Here is a 17,558-nt window from a genome sequence, read left to right as displayed (position 1 = left end):
TAATGGCCAACATGAGTATTGAGCCACATTAAATCCGCCCAGTTCTGCTCGGTCGTCTGCTTTGAGTTACTCTGCCATCTTGTGGACTTTGTTGGGTTCATGTTGAATTTTGGAACGAGAACAATGACTTGCTGTTATTATTAATATTTTAATTGCACCAGAGGATTAAAATGAATGAAGCAAAAGATATAATTTAAAAGTAAATTTAAAATGTAAATATGTCCAAATCTTGATTTAGTACATATATTTAAACAAGTAAACAAGCAGATAAATGTGAACAAATAATACAAATTGGATTAAAAATAAAATAAAAAAATAAAAATAAAATAAATACATATGTAATTAAAAATATAGCACAATGAGTTGAAAAAAATAAAAAAGTAACATTATAAACAATAAACAATACATTAAGTTAAATGCTATTTAAGAGTCAATGTAATTTAAAATGTAATATATTTATTTAGGAACCAATCCAGCAGTTTAAATAAATAAATAAAAGTCATATTTTATATTTCGACTGCTTCCATAGTTTCTTCAGGGAGAATGTGAGAATGTCATAGCGAAAAGTGACTTTTATTTTGAAATTATGCGTTACACGGAAGCTTCACCGTCTGTGCTACTCTTAAACTAATTCTCCACTCAGGGGCATTTAACTAGACTTCAAATAATCGAAAAATGGTAAAATACTATCTGAAATTTACTGTACGGTTGTTGTCAAAGCTGTAGCTATAAATTATTTATATACATATTGAAAATCCACGAAACAGTCACGAATTATTGTGTACTGAGCTATTGTCTTTAATTACTTTGAACGTTATAAAGGTTTATAATAACTTACGATTTTTTAAAAAATTCTTCAGATAATTAAATTTGATTGTGTTATTTTGCAGGTAGTCAGATGTCAGATGACATAATGGACATTGGGAAGCAAACTCGTCTGACACGTCCTCACAGATCAAATGAATCTTCAAAGGTATGCATAACTGGTATTATTCTTAATTATAAGTCTGAAAACTAAAATTAAAAAAATGTTTGGGTCAAGATCACAACTCTGGATAGCAATTATTATTTTGGTTCTAGATCACAACTCTGAACAGCAAAGTTGTTGGTGGTTCTCTCGACGTTCTAGTAATAATCATGCCATATGTTTAATAAATAAAAGTGTTAAGTTAATAAATGTTAAGTATATACATTTTGTAAACTACACATGGAGTCTTTAAAATTCCAGATAAAATAAATAGGTTTGGAGTCCCGGGAAAGATATATGTGTACCAGTAATTTTTAAGGTTATATCTTTCATTGACCTGTTATCATTTTCTGCAAATTAATGATAATTTTCTTGTCCGACATTTGCAAAACAAATTATCTGTATTATCTGTAAGATAAGAAAATGCAAATGCTGAGAACCAATAATAACTTCAAAGTGTTACATAAAATGGAATGGAATCACATAAAAATGGAATCACATAAAAATGGTATGGAATCACATAAAAAAAAAAAAAAAAAAAAAAAAAAAAAAAATATATATATATATATATATATATATATATATATATATATATATATATATATATATATATATATATAATGAATGCTTTAAAAGTATATAAGTAATTAAATTGATGGCCAATACTATAAATTATTTTTATATAAATAATATTAATGTTTAAGTAGTTATCATAATTCATTAACATTTATTGTTACATACCCAATAGTTGCATTATTATTAATAAACATTTCAAAATCCATTAAGTTAAATGTACAGTTTTTTTGCACAATAATAAATAACATCTGTAAATAATATAAATAGTACTGTCACATGATGAAAACTTCAGTTATGCTGGTCTGAAAATTGTATTTGGCATATGGACATCACAAGATGACCAGAACAACTCTCGTGCATCCAGACTGAATAGAGCCTATAAAGAGTAAACTAGTGCTTTATAAAGGATGGGGGTAAAAATCATATTATCTTTTAAAAAGTTTCTAACAAGTGTCCTCATAATCACCAGGTCTATCGATGGGCAGACCAGGCTAACAACCTCCTGCAAGGCTTAAATGAGCAACGACAGCATGGCCAAATGTGTGATGTGGTTTTGGTGGCTGATGACCAGCGGATCCCAGCACATCGGGCTCTACTCGCTGTATCCAGTCCTTACTTCCAGGTAGGCTTAAATTTTGCTTGCTGCAGTTAATTGCTGAAGCTGTAATTATGGTATATGGCATTATCCCAATATTGACCTAAGCTGCAAAAAAGGCTACTTTAACAGGTATGATAACTAAAAAATACTTAGTGTAAAGCTTTATTGTACATGCATATCCAGAGTAAATACATTTAAAAAAACAAATTAAATAGCAAAATGATGATAAAAAACACAATGTAACACTTTATAATAAAGTCTCATTAGTAAACGATAGTAAATGCATTCAAATCAAAGTTAATATAAAAAAATACGGCGCCACTTCATAATTACTATGTACTTGCATCAGAAAATAAATATAATGTACTTACCGTGTTCATAATGTATTGCAGAACACTTCTAGGGCTCTTGTGATGGGATGTGGGTACGGTTAGGGACAGCTTTGGTGATATGGGTAGGTTTAAGGGGGGGTCAAGGTGTAAGGGATGGTCAATTATATAAATTGTAAATGTAATTACGGACATTCGTTACAGATGTAATGACATGCAGGTATTTAATCAATCATAAGTACAATGTAAAAACATGTATTTACACAATAAGTACATTGTAACATATGATTATTCCAGTGTAAGTACATATTAATTAAGGCCACTTAATATAAAGTGGGACCAAAAATACAACTGAACTGTATTAGTTATTAACTCTATTTAACAATTATGATTTTCTTAATGCATTATTAGGCATTACCTAAGATATTAACATCACGATTCATCAAGATTAATTCTTTACATTGACCTTAGTTAAATTAACTGATTTTAACTACTGTTGAAATAAAACTTTGTATAATCTTGTTCCAAATTAACAATAATATATATAAGTGAAACGTTATATTCTTTGGTTTTAATTGTATAATTTAATTTAAAACTCTAGCAGGCCAGGTGACAGAGACATTAAACTGCCTTCATTAAATTGCCTTCTTGAGCACTGGCAGATCCCATGAAATTGCTATGGGCAGGGTCTTAAAGACTGTGGCTGCGTCAGAAATCGCATACATCCATACTTATATAGTATGTTAAAATCAGTATGCGAGCCGAGTAGTATGTCCGAATTCATAGAATTCGTATGTGAGAAGTACTCGCATGACCTGCTACTTCCGGCGAGATTCTGAAGTGCGTATCTCATGCACGCTGCGCTATCCCATGATGGCCTGCATGAGAATTCATAAATGGGAGTGAAGCGACGCAACTCACGAGGGTAGGTCACGTGATTATGACGAAATGGCAGATGTAGTATGTCCGAATTCCATTCATACTGCTTACATTCATACTGTATAGAACGGCAGAGTAGTACATTTAAATTCAAATACAGTACCTACTGAGTAGTTGGCGGTTTCGGACGCAACCTGTGCCCTTGTCTCTGCATGATACTTTCAAGCTCATCAGGGCAGGTTAAACCTCAGGATCTATTCAAGACCCTGAAACAAGATTTTCAAATGACTTGTCATGCCCGTTTTCTATACACTGCCCCTCCTAAAACACATAATAGACAGGATGACTCTGTCTCAGATCATACTTGTTTTAGACTTGCAGACTCATTTAGACCTGTAAGACTTTTTGAAGATGCTGTTTGACTGCAGAACAACCAACACGACTCAATAAAGAATTGTGCTTGTAACGAGTCTCCTGGCCTGGGTTCTTCAGTATTCAACACTACTGAACCTTGCTTTACAGAGTTAACAAACGAAAAAGGTTCTAAATAATTTTTTAATGTTGTAGACCAGTTTAACATCGGAAAATATTCATGTTTAAAAATAAATCACCTGTGATGAACAACCACTCGGATTGAATACTGAATATTCTTAATACACACTGTAACACTAATTATTAGCTGTATTTTTAAGTGCCCATTATATGAAAATAGTGTATGATCATTATCATGATAAATTAAATTATTGAATATTGGCATTTGCCTTCTTCCAGGCCATGTTCACCCTGGGTATGCGAGAGGAACACGAGTCTGAAATAGAGCTAGTAGGAGCCTCCTATGTTGGCGTTAAAGCCGTAATAGACTTCCTATATAGCGGCGATTTACCTCTCGACGGAGGAAACATCGATTACGTTTTAGAAACGGCTCACCTTCTGCAAGTGTGGCGAGCTGTGGATTTCTGTTGCCAGTATTTAGAAAAAGAGGTACGTGAAGACAACTACCTGTACCTTCAAGAACTCGCCTTGCTATACAGTCTGGATCGGCTGGATGCCTTCATAGACCGCTTTATTTTGAAACATTTCAGCACGCTTTCCATCACATCCGAGTTCCTCCAAGATGTGCGGATGTTCAAGCTTTGTGCTTACCTTTCCAGTGAACAAGTTCAATGTGAAAACGAGGAAGCTCTCCTTCAAGTCGCCTTGGAGTGGTTGAATCAAAAACCTGAACGTCTTGAATTCACCCTTCAGCTCCTATCCAACATTCGTTTCGCCCTCATCCCATCTGATGTCCTAAAAGATCATGCTTTGCCTACCGTACATTCCCTGCTTCCTCTGGACACAAGCTGCAAGGCGTTAATTGAGGAAGGAGTAGACTACCACAGGAAGCTCAGTGCTCAGCCTGTAATGCAGACACAGCGAACGGGCCTTCGGGGAGGTGTGGAGCGTCTGCTGCTGCTGGGAGGAGAAGTGTCTGAGCGCGGAGAGGGTTTGAGCGCTGAGGTTTGCTGGCTGGATGAAGAAGCAGGAAAGTGGGTTGGGGAGACTGAGATGCCGGCGCCGAGGACTCAGCATTGTGTGGCGGTTTTGGGGGGATTTATTTTCACAGCTGGTGGGAGCTGCTCACGGGACAACGGGGGAGATTCTGCAAGTGACATGCTGTATCGGTACGATCCTCGAAGCAACCTGTGGTTCAAGGTGAGGATTTGTTTGTCTGCTGACTGTTTGAATAGATTGTGACATTTAAGTTTTAGCTGTAATGTTCCAGAGCAGGCATGTTGGCAGTAGCTGGTCTAGCTTCAATGGCTACCCCTCACTGTGACATGCAAATGACGAAGTATAAGAACAGGTGATCAAGACAAAGAGGTGGAGTCAGGGGTGGGGAGGAGTGGGGTTCAGGACCCTGATAGTATTTCTGGGGCCCCAAAAATGAGTGGGTCCTTAGAATATTCCTAACTTACCCTGCTTAGCAGTCCCTCTGCTCCAGAGTATGACTAAATGGTTGCATTTTTCATATTGGGAGCAAATAACTAACAGGATCTTTAATATAAATTCATCCATCCATGTTTTGTCCATCCATCCATACCTTTGTCTATCTATATACCTTCGTCTATCTATCCACCCATTCATCCATCCATATTTTGTCCATCGATCCATCCATCCACCCATACCTTTGTCTATCCATCCACCCATTCATCCATCCATATTTTGTCCATCCACCCAGCCATCCATCCATCCATATTTTTGTCCATCCATCCACCCATTTATCCATCCATATTTTGTCCATTCATCCATATCTTTGTCTATCCGTCCACCCACCCACCCATTCATCCATCCATATTTTGTCCATCCATCCACCCATGTATCTATCTATATTTAGACCATCCATCCATCCATCCATTCATACATTCTTCCATCCATCCATCCATCCATCCATCCATCCATCATCCATCCATCCATCCATCCATCCCTCCCTCCATTTCTTGTTAGTTCGTTTTTTTGTATAAATAAAATTATATAGCCATTCATTCATCCCTATTTTGTCCATCCATCCACCCATTTACTCACCCACCCACTCATTCATCCAAACATATTTTGTCCATCCATTCACTTCTTGTTAGTTTTTGTGTGTGTAAATAAAATTATATATCCTTATTTTATTATATATTATATTACATTCTAATTATATAATATATCCAGTTAAATACAATTTGAATTAGAAATAAAACTACTGGAACAGATGCATATAAACATATTAAACAATAAAAACTTATAAAATAACAGGGAAAAAACATAATAAAATAGAACAGAATAATAAAAATAAAATAGAAGCAAAATGTCATTTTAAATATGAATGTATATTATAATATATAATAAATAAAAACTAAAATAACTGATACATAAACCTGATATTTTCTGTTTTCAGAAATAAAACCTTTTCAGTGTTAAGTTGTTTTATTGACTTATATTTATATATAATGTATTTATATTTATTTATTTATTTTTTACAAAAGTAAATTAATATACACTCTATACATTTCATAGGGTGTCCTAACTTTCACATGACTATTAACTCTGTTTTTTGACAGACTTGATTAAGTTTGAATGTTCATCTGTTCATTTTCAGGGTGCTCCTATGAACCAGCGGCGTGTGGATTTCTATCTAGGAACCATGGGAGAGTGTCTTATAGCTGTTGGGGGACGCAATGATAGTGGAGCTTTGTCTTCTGTCGAAGTGTATCATCCTGCTGATGACCACTGGACCTACGTTGCAGGATTACCCAAGTTTGTTGTGTGTTTTAGATATTATTTCTTAGTATTGGTTTGCAGTTTATGTGGAAATGTATTTTGTTTCTGTATGTACCATTTAAAAGGTCAGTGAGAGTTTCAATGATCAAAATAAATGTTTTTATTCAAGTTGATCATTAAATTAGACATCTGCATGTAAAAGATTTAATTAAATGCTATACGTTTGAACTTTCATAACTTTCTGTTTATTATTCTGATAGAAAGTATTACTGTTTTCTTTCATAGATTCACATATGGTCATGCGGGCACCATCCACAAGGGTATCGTCTACATTTCAGGGGGTCATGATTACCAAATCGGCCCGTACAGACGTGATATGCTAAGTTATGACCCCAAAACTGCAGATGCATGGAGAGAGCGCCAGGCCATGATCCTTGCGCGAGGCTGGCACTCAATGGCATCTCTAGAGGACAGACTTTACGCCATTGGTGGCAGTGATGACCATGAGGACAGCATGGAGCGTTTTGATGTGTTAGAGGTGGAAGCGTTTGACCCACAGACCGATCAGTGGACCATGATTGCCCCTCTCAGGTATGCTAGCTGTGAGGCTGGTTTAGCAGTGCTAAATGGAAAGATCTATGTTTTGGGAGGTTACAGCTGGGAGGCCATGGACTTTTCACAGGGCACCCAAGTGTTTGATCCAGACAAGGGACAGTGGTCTTTGGGTCCAAATCTACCAAAGCATATTGCTGGAGCATCATGTGTGTGTCTTGTTAAATCTCAGCTAACCAATAGTATAGAGGGTCAAACATCAGCACACACTGAGAGAGAAAAACAGAACTCCAGTCAGGAGCATCACAGGTGAATGACTGGGCATCTTCCTATAAAGAACTAAACCACTCCCTTAAAACTTGGGTTGCCATAAGACAAAATCAATTGGGTGCTTCTCAGAGCCTTTAATAAAGGTCAGAGGAAGATACTGTGCTGCCAGACCTTGAAGAGAAGCACAAACTACCTTTATAAGTCTTCTAACATTATTTGAGCTTTCATAGATGTCTTGAGATGTTTGAGTTACATTTAAAACATTGTTTATTCCAAAAAAATTACTCTGGTCAAAGGATACCAGCAGTTTGGAGAGTCAAAAAGGATATACTGGCAAAGCAAAATTAATATGTGTGGGTTCTAATGATACATTGAGGTTTTATAAAGTGAAATGGTCAAGAAAAGATAAAAAAACTGAACATTATTTACATCATTACCTGTAAACTGCAGCCTCAACAGACAGCCCTGAGCATGTTCACAGTTTATAAAATGCCTATCACCAGAGTTTCAGGAAATAATCTTCGTTAAAGGGTCATGAAAACTTTCAGCTGAAGTCTACCTCAGAATTTGTTTTGTTAAAATACAACTTAATTGCGCATGGAAAGTTGTGAGCAGAAGGTTGGGGAGTGGGTGTGCTGGAGCAAAGCAGGGGCGAAAGAGGAGAGATTATCCATCATCTGTCAGTGGCCCATCCTAACTCAGATGTAACATGTGAGGAAATGCAATATGTTTATACTTAAAGAATGCTTATTTTAAAATTTAGATACATTAAGCAGATTTGAAGGGACAGAAATGTCATTGGCCACTTGAGTGTTTGAAAGTTGTGTCTGCCAGTGTTTGAATGCCGTGTCAATTTACTTACTGATCTGCTGATAGACACAGATTTCAAATACTCCACTGTCTGTCTGCATCTCTTTTAAACCTGTGATCATTAGAGCCAATCACTTCAGAGTCATATCTGTTGAGCGCATGTCGTGTACACAATGGCCAATCAGCAGTGTTCAATAATCCACTCAGCAGCGCTCGTCACATATTTTTAAATGTAATGCATACTCAAAGAGTTTGCCACATCTGACAAAACTACCAGCATCAGGACCGATCAAGAATGCCTATTTACTATCTGTTTGGTCTCACAGCTTGACTAAACAATTCAGAAAAAGCATCTTCTCACAGGATAACAAAACTCAGGCTAATGTCAACGGACAGTATGTCCTTTGCTAAATCACTACAAGTGACACTGCCTCAATATAGATTTTCAAACCCAGAAGATGAAAATAGGGGGGAAAGCTCAAATTTAGCTACTTATTCCCTACAATTAAAGCTAACAGATGCTAACGTTATCTTAAATGATGTTCAAGACACAAATCTGTTCATTTAGTCCAAGGTTTCATGATCCTTTAATGTTCTAATGGAGAAAAGTTAATCTTGAATGGCCAGAGAACGAGCAAATTTAAATTAGTTAACTATCCCTTTAAGAATAATACCAGTCAGATTTTTAATTATTAATTTATTTTATTTTACTTTTAACTAGCAAGGACAATGATGATATTCAATATAATGTTACAAAAGACTTCTTATCAAAGTTTAGCTGTCCTGTTTGTCCTGAGAAAAGTATCACAGTGTTCGAAGCAATAGTAAGTAGCGCGACTGTTTCAGCAGTCATCATTATTTCTTTTAGAACCAAATCAGCATATTAAAATGGTTTCTGAAAACTCACCACGGGAATAAATTAGATTTTAAAATACATTTAAAGTTTTATTTTCACATTACTGTTATTTCTAACAGTATTTCACAGTTCATAAACTTTTGAATGTTAGTCTATACCATAATGCTTATCATGTGAATCTAATATGCTGCATTTTATAGCAATACATTGAAATCTCCTCCAGAAGTGCTTGACTGTTGATTTTCCTACGTGGGTTCTTTGTGGGGACTAACAGCATTTCACTTGAAGGGGTAGAAGTAATGTGGTTCCAACCTAAAGAGCAATAACACCATACTGTTAACTACTAGCTTGGAAACACTGTTATTGCTGTTTGCAATCAGACTACTGTTCATGTACCCACATTAACTAGTGCAACATTTTGTATTGTTTCATGCAATGCAGTTGATTTACTTTGACCTTTATTTCCAATTGAAAGGGTTGGAAGCAATATTAACTGGATTTTAACATCCCTTGTTTGATTTGGGATGTTACATTTTAAACATAACTTAAATACAAAATAAGCCAAAAACAAATTCATCTTGAAAGGGTTCGTCGTTACATCGTCCCATTTACATGACAACAATGTACTTGGACTGTTTTGTGTAAATGCCCCCTTTACTATTAAAATAACTGAACTCAAAATACTCTTACTCTGTTATGATGCATGCCCTCCAACCTCTATTCAAAGACCTAAGAGCATTCATATCTTCTTCATCCAGAATGAAATCAAAGATCTGCATCCAGCCATACAGTACACAAACACACACAAAAATGTTTATTAGACCTATTGTAGCATAATTTTATTTAGTATGTATATCAGGATGATACTATGAGTTAACAGCTGACAGCTTTAGGTGAAATAAATGAAATGTACATATTATTTAGAAGTTTACCTTTGTGTTCTCCAAAATATGGTGGGGTTTTACACTCTTTGGGATCACTGCAATGTCCTGTTGAATGTGATACCGCAAAAGAACCTGCAGGAGGATTCATTCAGAGATTAAAACCCCAAAAGAAAACACAGAATGAATGACATGCAGTCTTTCAAAAAAAGCATTTATTTTTCTTCAACACAATTAAGAACTATTTTAGAAATTCTTAAATACCATTTCAGTACAGTTTTTTACAAAACATAATTGTGTATTCTAACAAACAATAATGCAAAGAAACATTTACTACCATAAATAATCTAATTTAAATTATCTAATTTAAAGGTTAAAATAATTTAAATTAGAGTAGAAAAACGTAGACAAAACATAAAAGGTTTCATTGGCATTGAGTAAATTATGACCTGGGCAGGAGTCCGCCTGTGCTTTTTGGCTACATCAACAACAACAGGATCCTCCAGTAATCCTATAGGATCTGTGTCTCCTGTTTGGCTGCAGAGGTAAGAGAATAAAAGTAGGTAATTTAGTTCAACCATGTTAACCACAAATTCACTATAGTTTAGGTACACTGACCAAAGTTTAACAGTGGTATTAGTAGTAAAACTGTGTGGTAATCACATCAATGTGCCTAAAACAAGGTTACTACACTTTTACTTCAATAAAACAATGGCTAATTTCATTAATAGCTTTGGTCAACTGAGATGATAAAAATGACATATTGCTTTGAACTCAACAATTCTAAAGGTCTCCCGGGTGAACCGAACGGGCTATGGGCTGTTAAAGCAATGTTCTTGGATTTACAGTAGTCTATCAGGTCAGACTGAACCAGGTACGGATGAAGCTCCACCTGTAGACACATAAACAGTTGACAATATTATTAGGTTACTTAAGTTATTTTATCTTATTTATACCGAATATTTCTAATGTTTAAATTTGTATATGTCGACTGATGGTTCGTATTATTAAACTTCATCCAAACCGCAATTGTTGTCGTGCTAGTATAACGTTGACGCACCTGATTAACCGCCGGCGGGATTTTGGCCACAGATAACAGTCTGTCTATTTGCTCCATTGTGAAGTTCGACACGCCGATACTTTTCACTTTTCCAGTTGCTTTCAAAGCTTCCATCCCCTGAAACAGACGACAGAGCACTCTAAACACCTTGAGGACATCATTAGCAAGGTATTTACAGTATTTTGTGTTTTTGATTTTAGCGCTAGCTTTAGCTTTACCCTCCACACATCCACATAGTCTATGTCAGTTGTGAGGATCTTTCCATCCCTCTCTGGAAAAAGTTCATCCCCCACTTTCTGTGTTTTATTGAAAAAAGCGACAAAAAATTTGAAAAGTTGAACTCGATACAATATAATCATGCAAATTAGGTTAGTTAAATAACTTTTGATACCGAACAATGCCGTAAAATACTGCGTGAAAGACTGCAGATCATTTTATTTACAGTTTTATATATATATATATATATATATATATATATATATATATATATATATATATATATATATATATATATATATATATATATATATATATGTACTGTTGGAAATGCATCTGGGCATTTAAAATGGAGGAAAAGTGTTTTATTATTTCATTAATGTATTATTTAGCAAATAAACTTAGATAAAGATGACCAAATAGAATTCAACTGCACTTTTTGGGAACAATGTGTAGGCCTATATATGGACTTATTAGTTAATTTAGAAAATAAATGTAGTATTGTGTTTGCATATATTTATCTTTTAAAGCAGTTGGTCAGAATAACTATTAATGAATGTTTTAATTTGTTTTGGTTGAAAATCAGTATTATTCCACCAATTGTTGATTTGTTAACTCTTCAGAAGTAAAATGTTGTGAATAGATATGTCTGAAACATGACAATTTCTTTATTTTTTGAAAAATGTAATTGAGCAATTCCAGCGTTATGGATGTGACTTTTGCAGTAAAAACTTAAAACATAAATTCACATAGAATATGCTAACATTATACTAAAACATCTGTTTATATTTTCCAGAACAACTAACCACAGAGTTAAAGGATCAGTAAAATATCAATCTGTAAACTTGTTTTGTATTTTAAATGAGGGAAATAAAAAAAAGTCAGCGAGTTTGCCGTATACAACATACTTTGTAGAAATTCTGTCAATTTAACTGCACAACCCAAAAGAAATAATGCTTATCAAAAGGATAAGAGTTGACTCACTATAGAACAAACATGATTGATTTTATTTTATTATTTTTGCATTTATGAGGTAAAAGCTTCGTTATGGATGTGACCGATGTGAAATTGCCATTCATGTGACTTTGATAAATCAAATAAAATTGTTTAAAAACATAGACAGACATTTTTTAAATATTTCTAAAGTACTTTAGGACACTTGCTTACACAAAAAAAACGTAGAAACGGTTTCTGTATTTTGGTGAAAAAAGGTTGACATTTGCATGGAATTGCTCAATTATATTTCATTCTCAAGTGGTTTCTTATTTTTTTTTTTTACCTATAACTGAATAGATATGTACACACAAAAACATATCATGAACAGATCTATAGATAAAAAAGTATATGCTGTAATTATAATACAAATATTTTAAAGATATATTAGTATTTACTTATTATATTCAGTAACTGATGGTTATATGAGGATCATTTATTATTTAAATTATAAGGTACTACACTAGTTACCTTTAGTCCGACTGGAAAGTGCACCAGGTACTGGTCCAGATAGTCCAGCTGAAGGTCACTTAAAGATTTATTAAAGCAAACAGGAATATCTTCAGGAGCATGATGAGTGCCCCACAGCTGGAAATTAACAGTAGCATTGTTACACTTATGTTTTTGCTACCTAATTTAAAATGTGTTCACATAGATCTCATGATGATTTAAACTCACTTTACTGACTATGAACATGTCCTGGCGTCTGATGATACCCTGCTGTATCTTGTCCTTGATGGCCTTTCCCACATCCACCTCATTCCTATAGCAGTAGGCTGTGTCTATGTGACGATATCCAGCAGCAATCGCTGCCTCACAGGCCCTTTGACACATGTCTGGACCAGTGGACTGTTCACAGTGCAGTAAAACATTAATGTAAGTTCAAGGTGCATGAGATTATTACCTTTTTAAACATTCCTGTCCCTGTCATCATTATCATTGTCATAATTAAATAATTACACACATATATGTAGTGCTCAGCATAAATGACTACACCCCAATCTGAAAATGAATATTTTATCCATTTCTCAGTGAATATAGTTTATATATTTTTGTACATTTGAACAAAACAGATTTATAAATAATATATATTTATTAAAATAATATTTTTGTCTTTAGAAATAGAAAGGTAATAAATTTGAAATATATATAAATACATAATTTCAACATTTTTTTTTTATATATATTTGGTTTCTCTTGATTTTTTTCACTTTTTGGGTGATTTTTATGTAATATGTGTATGTAATAATTTAGCCGACTCATTTTTAAACTTATTTTAATTTATAAATATAAGTGTAATTAATTTTTAATAGGGATGCTCCGATCAGGATTTTTGCAGCCAATACTCAGTACCGATTCTTTGTCATGGTGATCAGCTGATACTGAATTCCGATGCTTGTAGCTTTATATAACTTTGCCATTGTAAAAAGCACATTTTCCCTCTAGGTATGAGATCTCGCCTTACCTAAGAGAATAAATTAAGGATGTTGCATACATGTAATAGTCAAAAGCAGCTTAACAGAAAAAAAGATAAAACAGATAGAAGAAAAATGGTAAGAAATATTACTAACAATGCAATTTGTAAACACTACTCATGTGTTGAAGCGCTGCTGAATGTATATCCCGGATGCGCACGTGCATCTTCCTCTGCTTGTGAAGTCGTAAACAAACACTTGCGATCAGTTCGTGAGATCGGCCAGATCAGCGAGTTCTGATCGAGTAGTGAAATGTGATTATCAGTCAATACTCATCTCCTGCCGATTGATCAGAGCATCTCTAGTTTTTAATAAATTTATTTACTTTTAAATTTAGCTAGAAATTTATATATATGCATAAGAGAAAATATATTTAAATTTTATTTTATAAATAATGTATATATTTTATTACTAAATATATTCATATTTATTGTTTAATTTAATAATTGTCTTTATTTTTTATTATTATTTTCTCACATAAGGTTAATATTAATTATTATATTTATGCAATAATTTTAGATAAAGATAGAAAATAATATTATTTTCATTGAATTCCCAATAATTAAATTGAACTGATCATCTAAACAATGTAACATTGGACTGTTTGTTGACATCTTAAAAATGTGCCTACAAATCCCAGTTATCCTCTTCCATTGAGCTAAATCTGATAATATATAAATGTTTATAAAACAGTTCTATAAATAATATATATTTATTAAAATAATATTTTTGTCACCAAACATCTTTAGAAATAGATTTTTTTATTTGAATTAAATATATAAATACATACTTTTTATAAATCTTTGGTTTCTCATGATTTTTTTCAATTTTTTTTCTATTTTTATCTAATATTTTTCGCTAACATAAATTTGGACTATCCATTTTTTATTATTTTAATTCATAAATATAAATGTAATTAGTTTTTAATAGGGATGCTCCGATCTGAATTTTTGCAGCCAATACTGAGTACCGATTCCTTGTCATGGTGATCGGCCAATACCTAATACTGATGCTTCAAGCTTTATATACCTTTGTCATTGCATAAAGCAAAATTTTCCTCTAAGTGTGAGATCTCGCCTTACCTAAGAGATTAAATTAAGAATGTTGCATACATGTAATAGTCAAAAGCAACTTAACAAAAAAAAAAAACAGGTAAAACGGTTAGAAAAAAATGGTAAGAAATATTATTAACAATGCAATTTGTAAACTTTGCTCATGCGTTGAAGCGATGCTGATGTATATCCCGGACGCGCATGTGCATCTTCCTCTGCTTGTAAAGTCATAAACAAACACTTGCAATTGGTTCAATTGAGATCGATTGATCAGAGCATCCCTAGTTTTTAATAAATTGATTTACTTTTAAATTTACATATAAATATGGATTTATATACATGCACAAAATGAAATACATTTAAATTTTATTTATAAATATTGTTTATATTTTATAAAAAAATATATTCATATTTATTGTGTTTTATTTAATAATTGTATTTATTTTTTAAATTATTTTCTCACATAAGAATAATATTAAATAATATATTTCTGCAATAATTTTAGATAAAGATAGATAATAATAATATGTTCATTGAATTTCCAATAATTTAACTGATCATCTAAACAATGTAACATTGGACTGTTTGTTGACATCTTAAAAATGTGCCAAAAAATCCCAGTTATCCTCTTCCATTGAGCTAAATCTGATATAAATGTTTAAAAGTCTCCTGATCGGTCCAAATTCCTCCTATATGTAAATAAATGCATGTAAATGAAGCTAGCATAAGGTCGTTTGTAGAATCATAATGCTACCTCTGGCTTCCATGTCCCAAGTCCCAGCAGTGGCATGAACGTGCCATCATTCAGCTCAATCTTCCTAGGCTTTTGAGTTCCCTCCTCCATGAAAGACAGAGTTGAGCAACGTGAAATGAGCTAAGTAGACAGACTCGTCTTTTCTGTCCTTTTTCCTATATTTCTATCTCAGATCTTCCTCTCTGAAGACTAAGCAGAGCTGCTTTCTTTTTATCTGTGCAGTTAATCATTCATCTTAACAAGGAGTGTGTTTGTGTGTGAGTGCAGATCATTTGCCACTATTGTTCACATGTTTCCTCAAACTATACTGGCTGCTGGCACTGTTGTGAAGGTGACCTTTAGAGCTCATGTGACCCTCGGTTACTTCCTCCATGTGTTTGCGGGTGTAAATCAGGAAGTATGGTGGTGAAATAATTAAAAAAAACTGCTTATTCACTTTTGCTTTTGCTAGTATACTTGATGACCTAAAGAGGATTTATAAAAAAGAAATTTGTAATTTTTGAGATTAAAATACAGTGAAAACATTAATAGGACCAATTATAATATGTAATTGATGGTGAAAATTAATTCTGAGCATCATTACTTCAGTCTTCACTTCCAAATGAATCTCCAGAAATCATTCTAATCTGCTTATAATAATAATAATAATAATAATAATAATAATAATAATAATAATAATAATACTTTTTTTAAAGGTGCCTTTCTGGCAACTCAAGGACACCGTACAATAAAACAAGAGCAATAAAACAACAAGAAAAGTAATGTAAAAAATATACACAACAATAGTGCATGTACAATTAAGGATTAAAAGCCATCTTATATAGGTGGGTTTTGAGTTTTGATTTGAATAATGTGAGGGAGTCAATGTTTCTGATGGCAGGTTGTAGTGAGTTCCAAAGCCGGGGAGCAGAGCGGCTGAGTGCTCTATTGCCCATGGACGATAGACAAGCAGAGGGAGGAAGAAGATCTCAGGGTGCGAGAGGGAGCAGAAATGAGGGCAGACAAATATGGAGGGGCGAGATTGTGGATGGCTTTGAATGTTAACATCAAAATTTCAAAATCAATTCGAAAATGAACTGGTAACCAGTGATGCTGCTGCAGGACAGGGGTGATGTGATGAGAAGAAAGGGTTCTGGTGATTATACGGGCAGCTGAGTTCTGGACCATCTGAAGCTTACGGAGGGATTTATGAGTGAGACCGAAGAGAAGGCAGTTGCAGTAGTCTAAATGAGATGTGGCAAGGCTATGGACAAGAACAGCAGTGGCATGAAGGGTAAGAGAAGGGCGGAAACGGTTAATGTTGCATAGGTGGAAGTAAGCAGACCGGCTGATGTTTTTGATGTGAGAATCAAAAGATAGGGTGTTGCCAAGGATGACACCCAGACGCTTAACCTGTTTAGAGGGATAAATGGAACAGTCATCAACAAGCTCAGTAGAGCTTATTTGGTTATGGAGAAAAAAAAATACTGTAGTTATATATGATTGTGCTGTATTTTCATCAAATAAATGCAGCCTTGGGTGGCAAAACATCTCAATAATAAACATCTCAAAACATCTTAATATATTAGATTAGATTAGATTAGATTCAACTTTATTGTCATTACACATGTACAAGTACAAGGCAACGAAATGGAGTTTCGGTCTAACCAGCAGTGCAATAGCAGCAAGTGCAGGATACAGGTATAAGTGCAGGATACAGGTATAATATATACGGTATACGTATATAATATATACGGTTGAGGTCAGAATTATTAGCCCCCGTTTATCTTTTTTCCCAATTTCTGTTTAATGGAGAGAAGATTTTTTTCAACACATTTCTAAACATAATAGTTATAATAACTCATTTCTAATAACTGATTTATTTTATCTTTGCCATGATGACAGTAAATAATATTTGACTAGATATTTTACAAGACACTTCTATACAGCTTAAAGTGACATTTAAAGCTTAACTAGGTTAATTAGGTTAACTAGGCAGGTTAGGGTAATTAGGCAAGTTATTGTATAATGATGGTTTGTTCTGTAGACTATCAAAAAAAATATAGCT

General features: G+C 33.8%; 2 protein-coding genes across 2 annotated transcripts; one reads left to right on the top strand and one right to left on the bottom strand.

The window, feature by feature from the left end:
* Positions 1-661: 661 nt before the first annotated feature.
* Positions 662-7,819, top strand: klhl36 (kelch-like family member 36). The gene is made up of 6 exons (XM_056478114.1): positions 662-678; positions 891-973; positions 2,013-2,165; positions 4,121-5,041; positions 6,471-6,628; positions 6,878-7,819. The coding sequence occupies exons 2-6, from the start codon at positions 899-901 to the stop codon at positions 7,455-7,457; spliced, it is 1,887 nt and encodes a 628-aa protein (XP_056334089.1). The 5' UTR covers positions 662-678; positions 891-898; the 3' UTR covers positions 7,458-7,819.
* A 1,274-nt stretch (positions 7,820-9,093) lies between these two features.
* Positions 9,094-15,777, bottom strand: zgc:56622 (uncharacterized protein LOC326033 homolog). The gene is made up of 10 exons (XM_056478391.1): positions 15,512-15,777; positions 12,909-13,079; positions 12,702-12,818; positions 11,240-11,317; positions 11,022-11,138; positions 10,741-10,853; positions 10,411-10,498; positions 10,013-10,096; positions 9,771-9,853; positions 9,094-9,392 (listed from the first exon to the last, which is right to left on the bottom strand). The coding sequence occupies exons 1-10, from the start codon at positions 15,599-15,601 to the stop codon at positions 9,359-9,361; spliced, it is 975 nt and encodes a 324-aa protein (XP_056334366.1). The 5' UTR covers positions 15,602-15,777; the 3' UTR covers positions 9,094-9,358.
* Positions 15,778-17,558: the final 1,781 nt, after the last annotated feature.

The sequence above is a fragment of the Danio aesculapii genome, chromosome 18 (genome assembly GCF_903798145.1).
Source record: "Danio aesculapii chromosome 18, fDanAes4.1, whole genome shotgun sequence".
Classification (NCBI taxonomy): Eukaryota; Metazoa; Chordata; class Actinopteri; order Cypriniformes; family Danionidae; genus Danio; species Danio aesculapii.
This window is presented reverse-complemented; position numbering and strand designations above follow the sequence as displayed.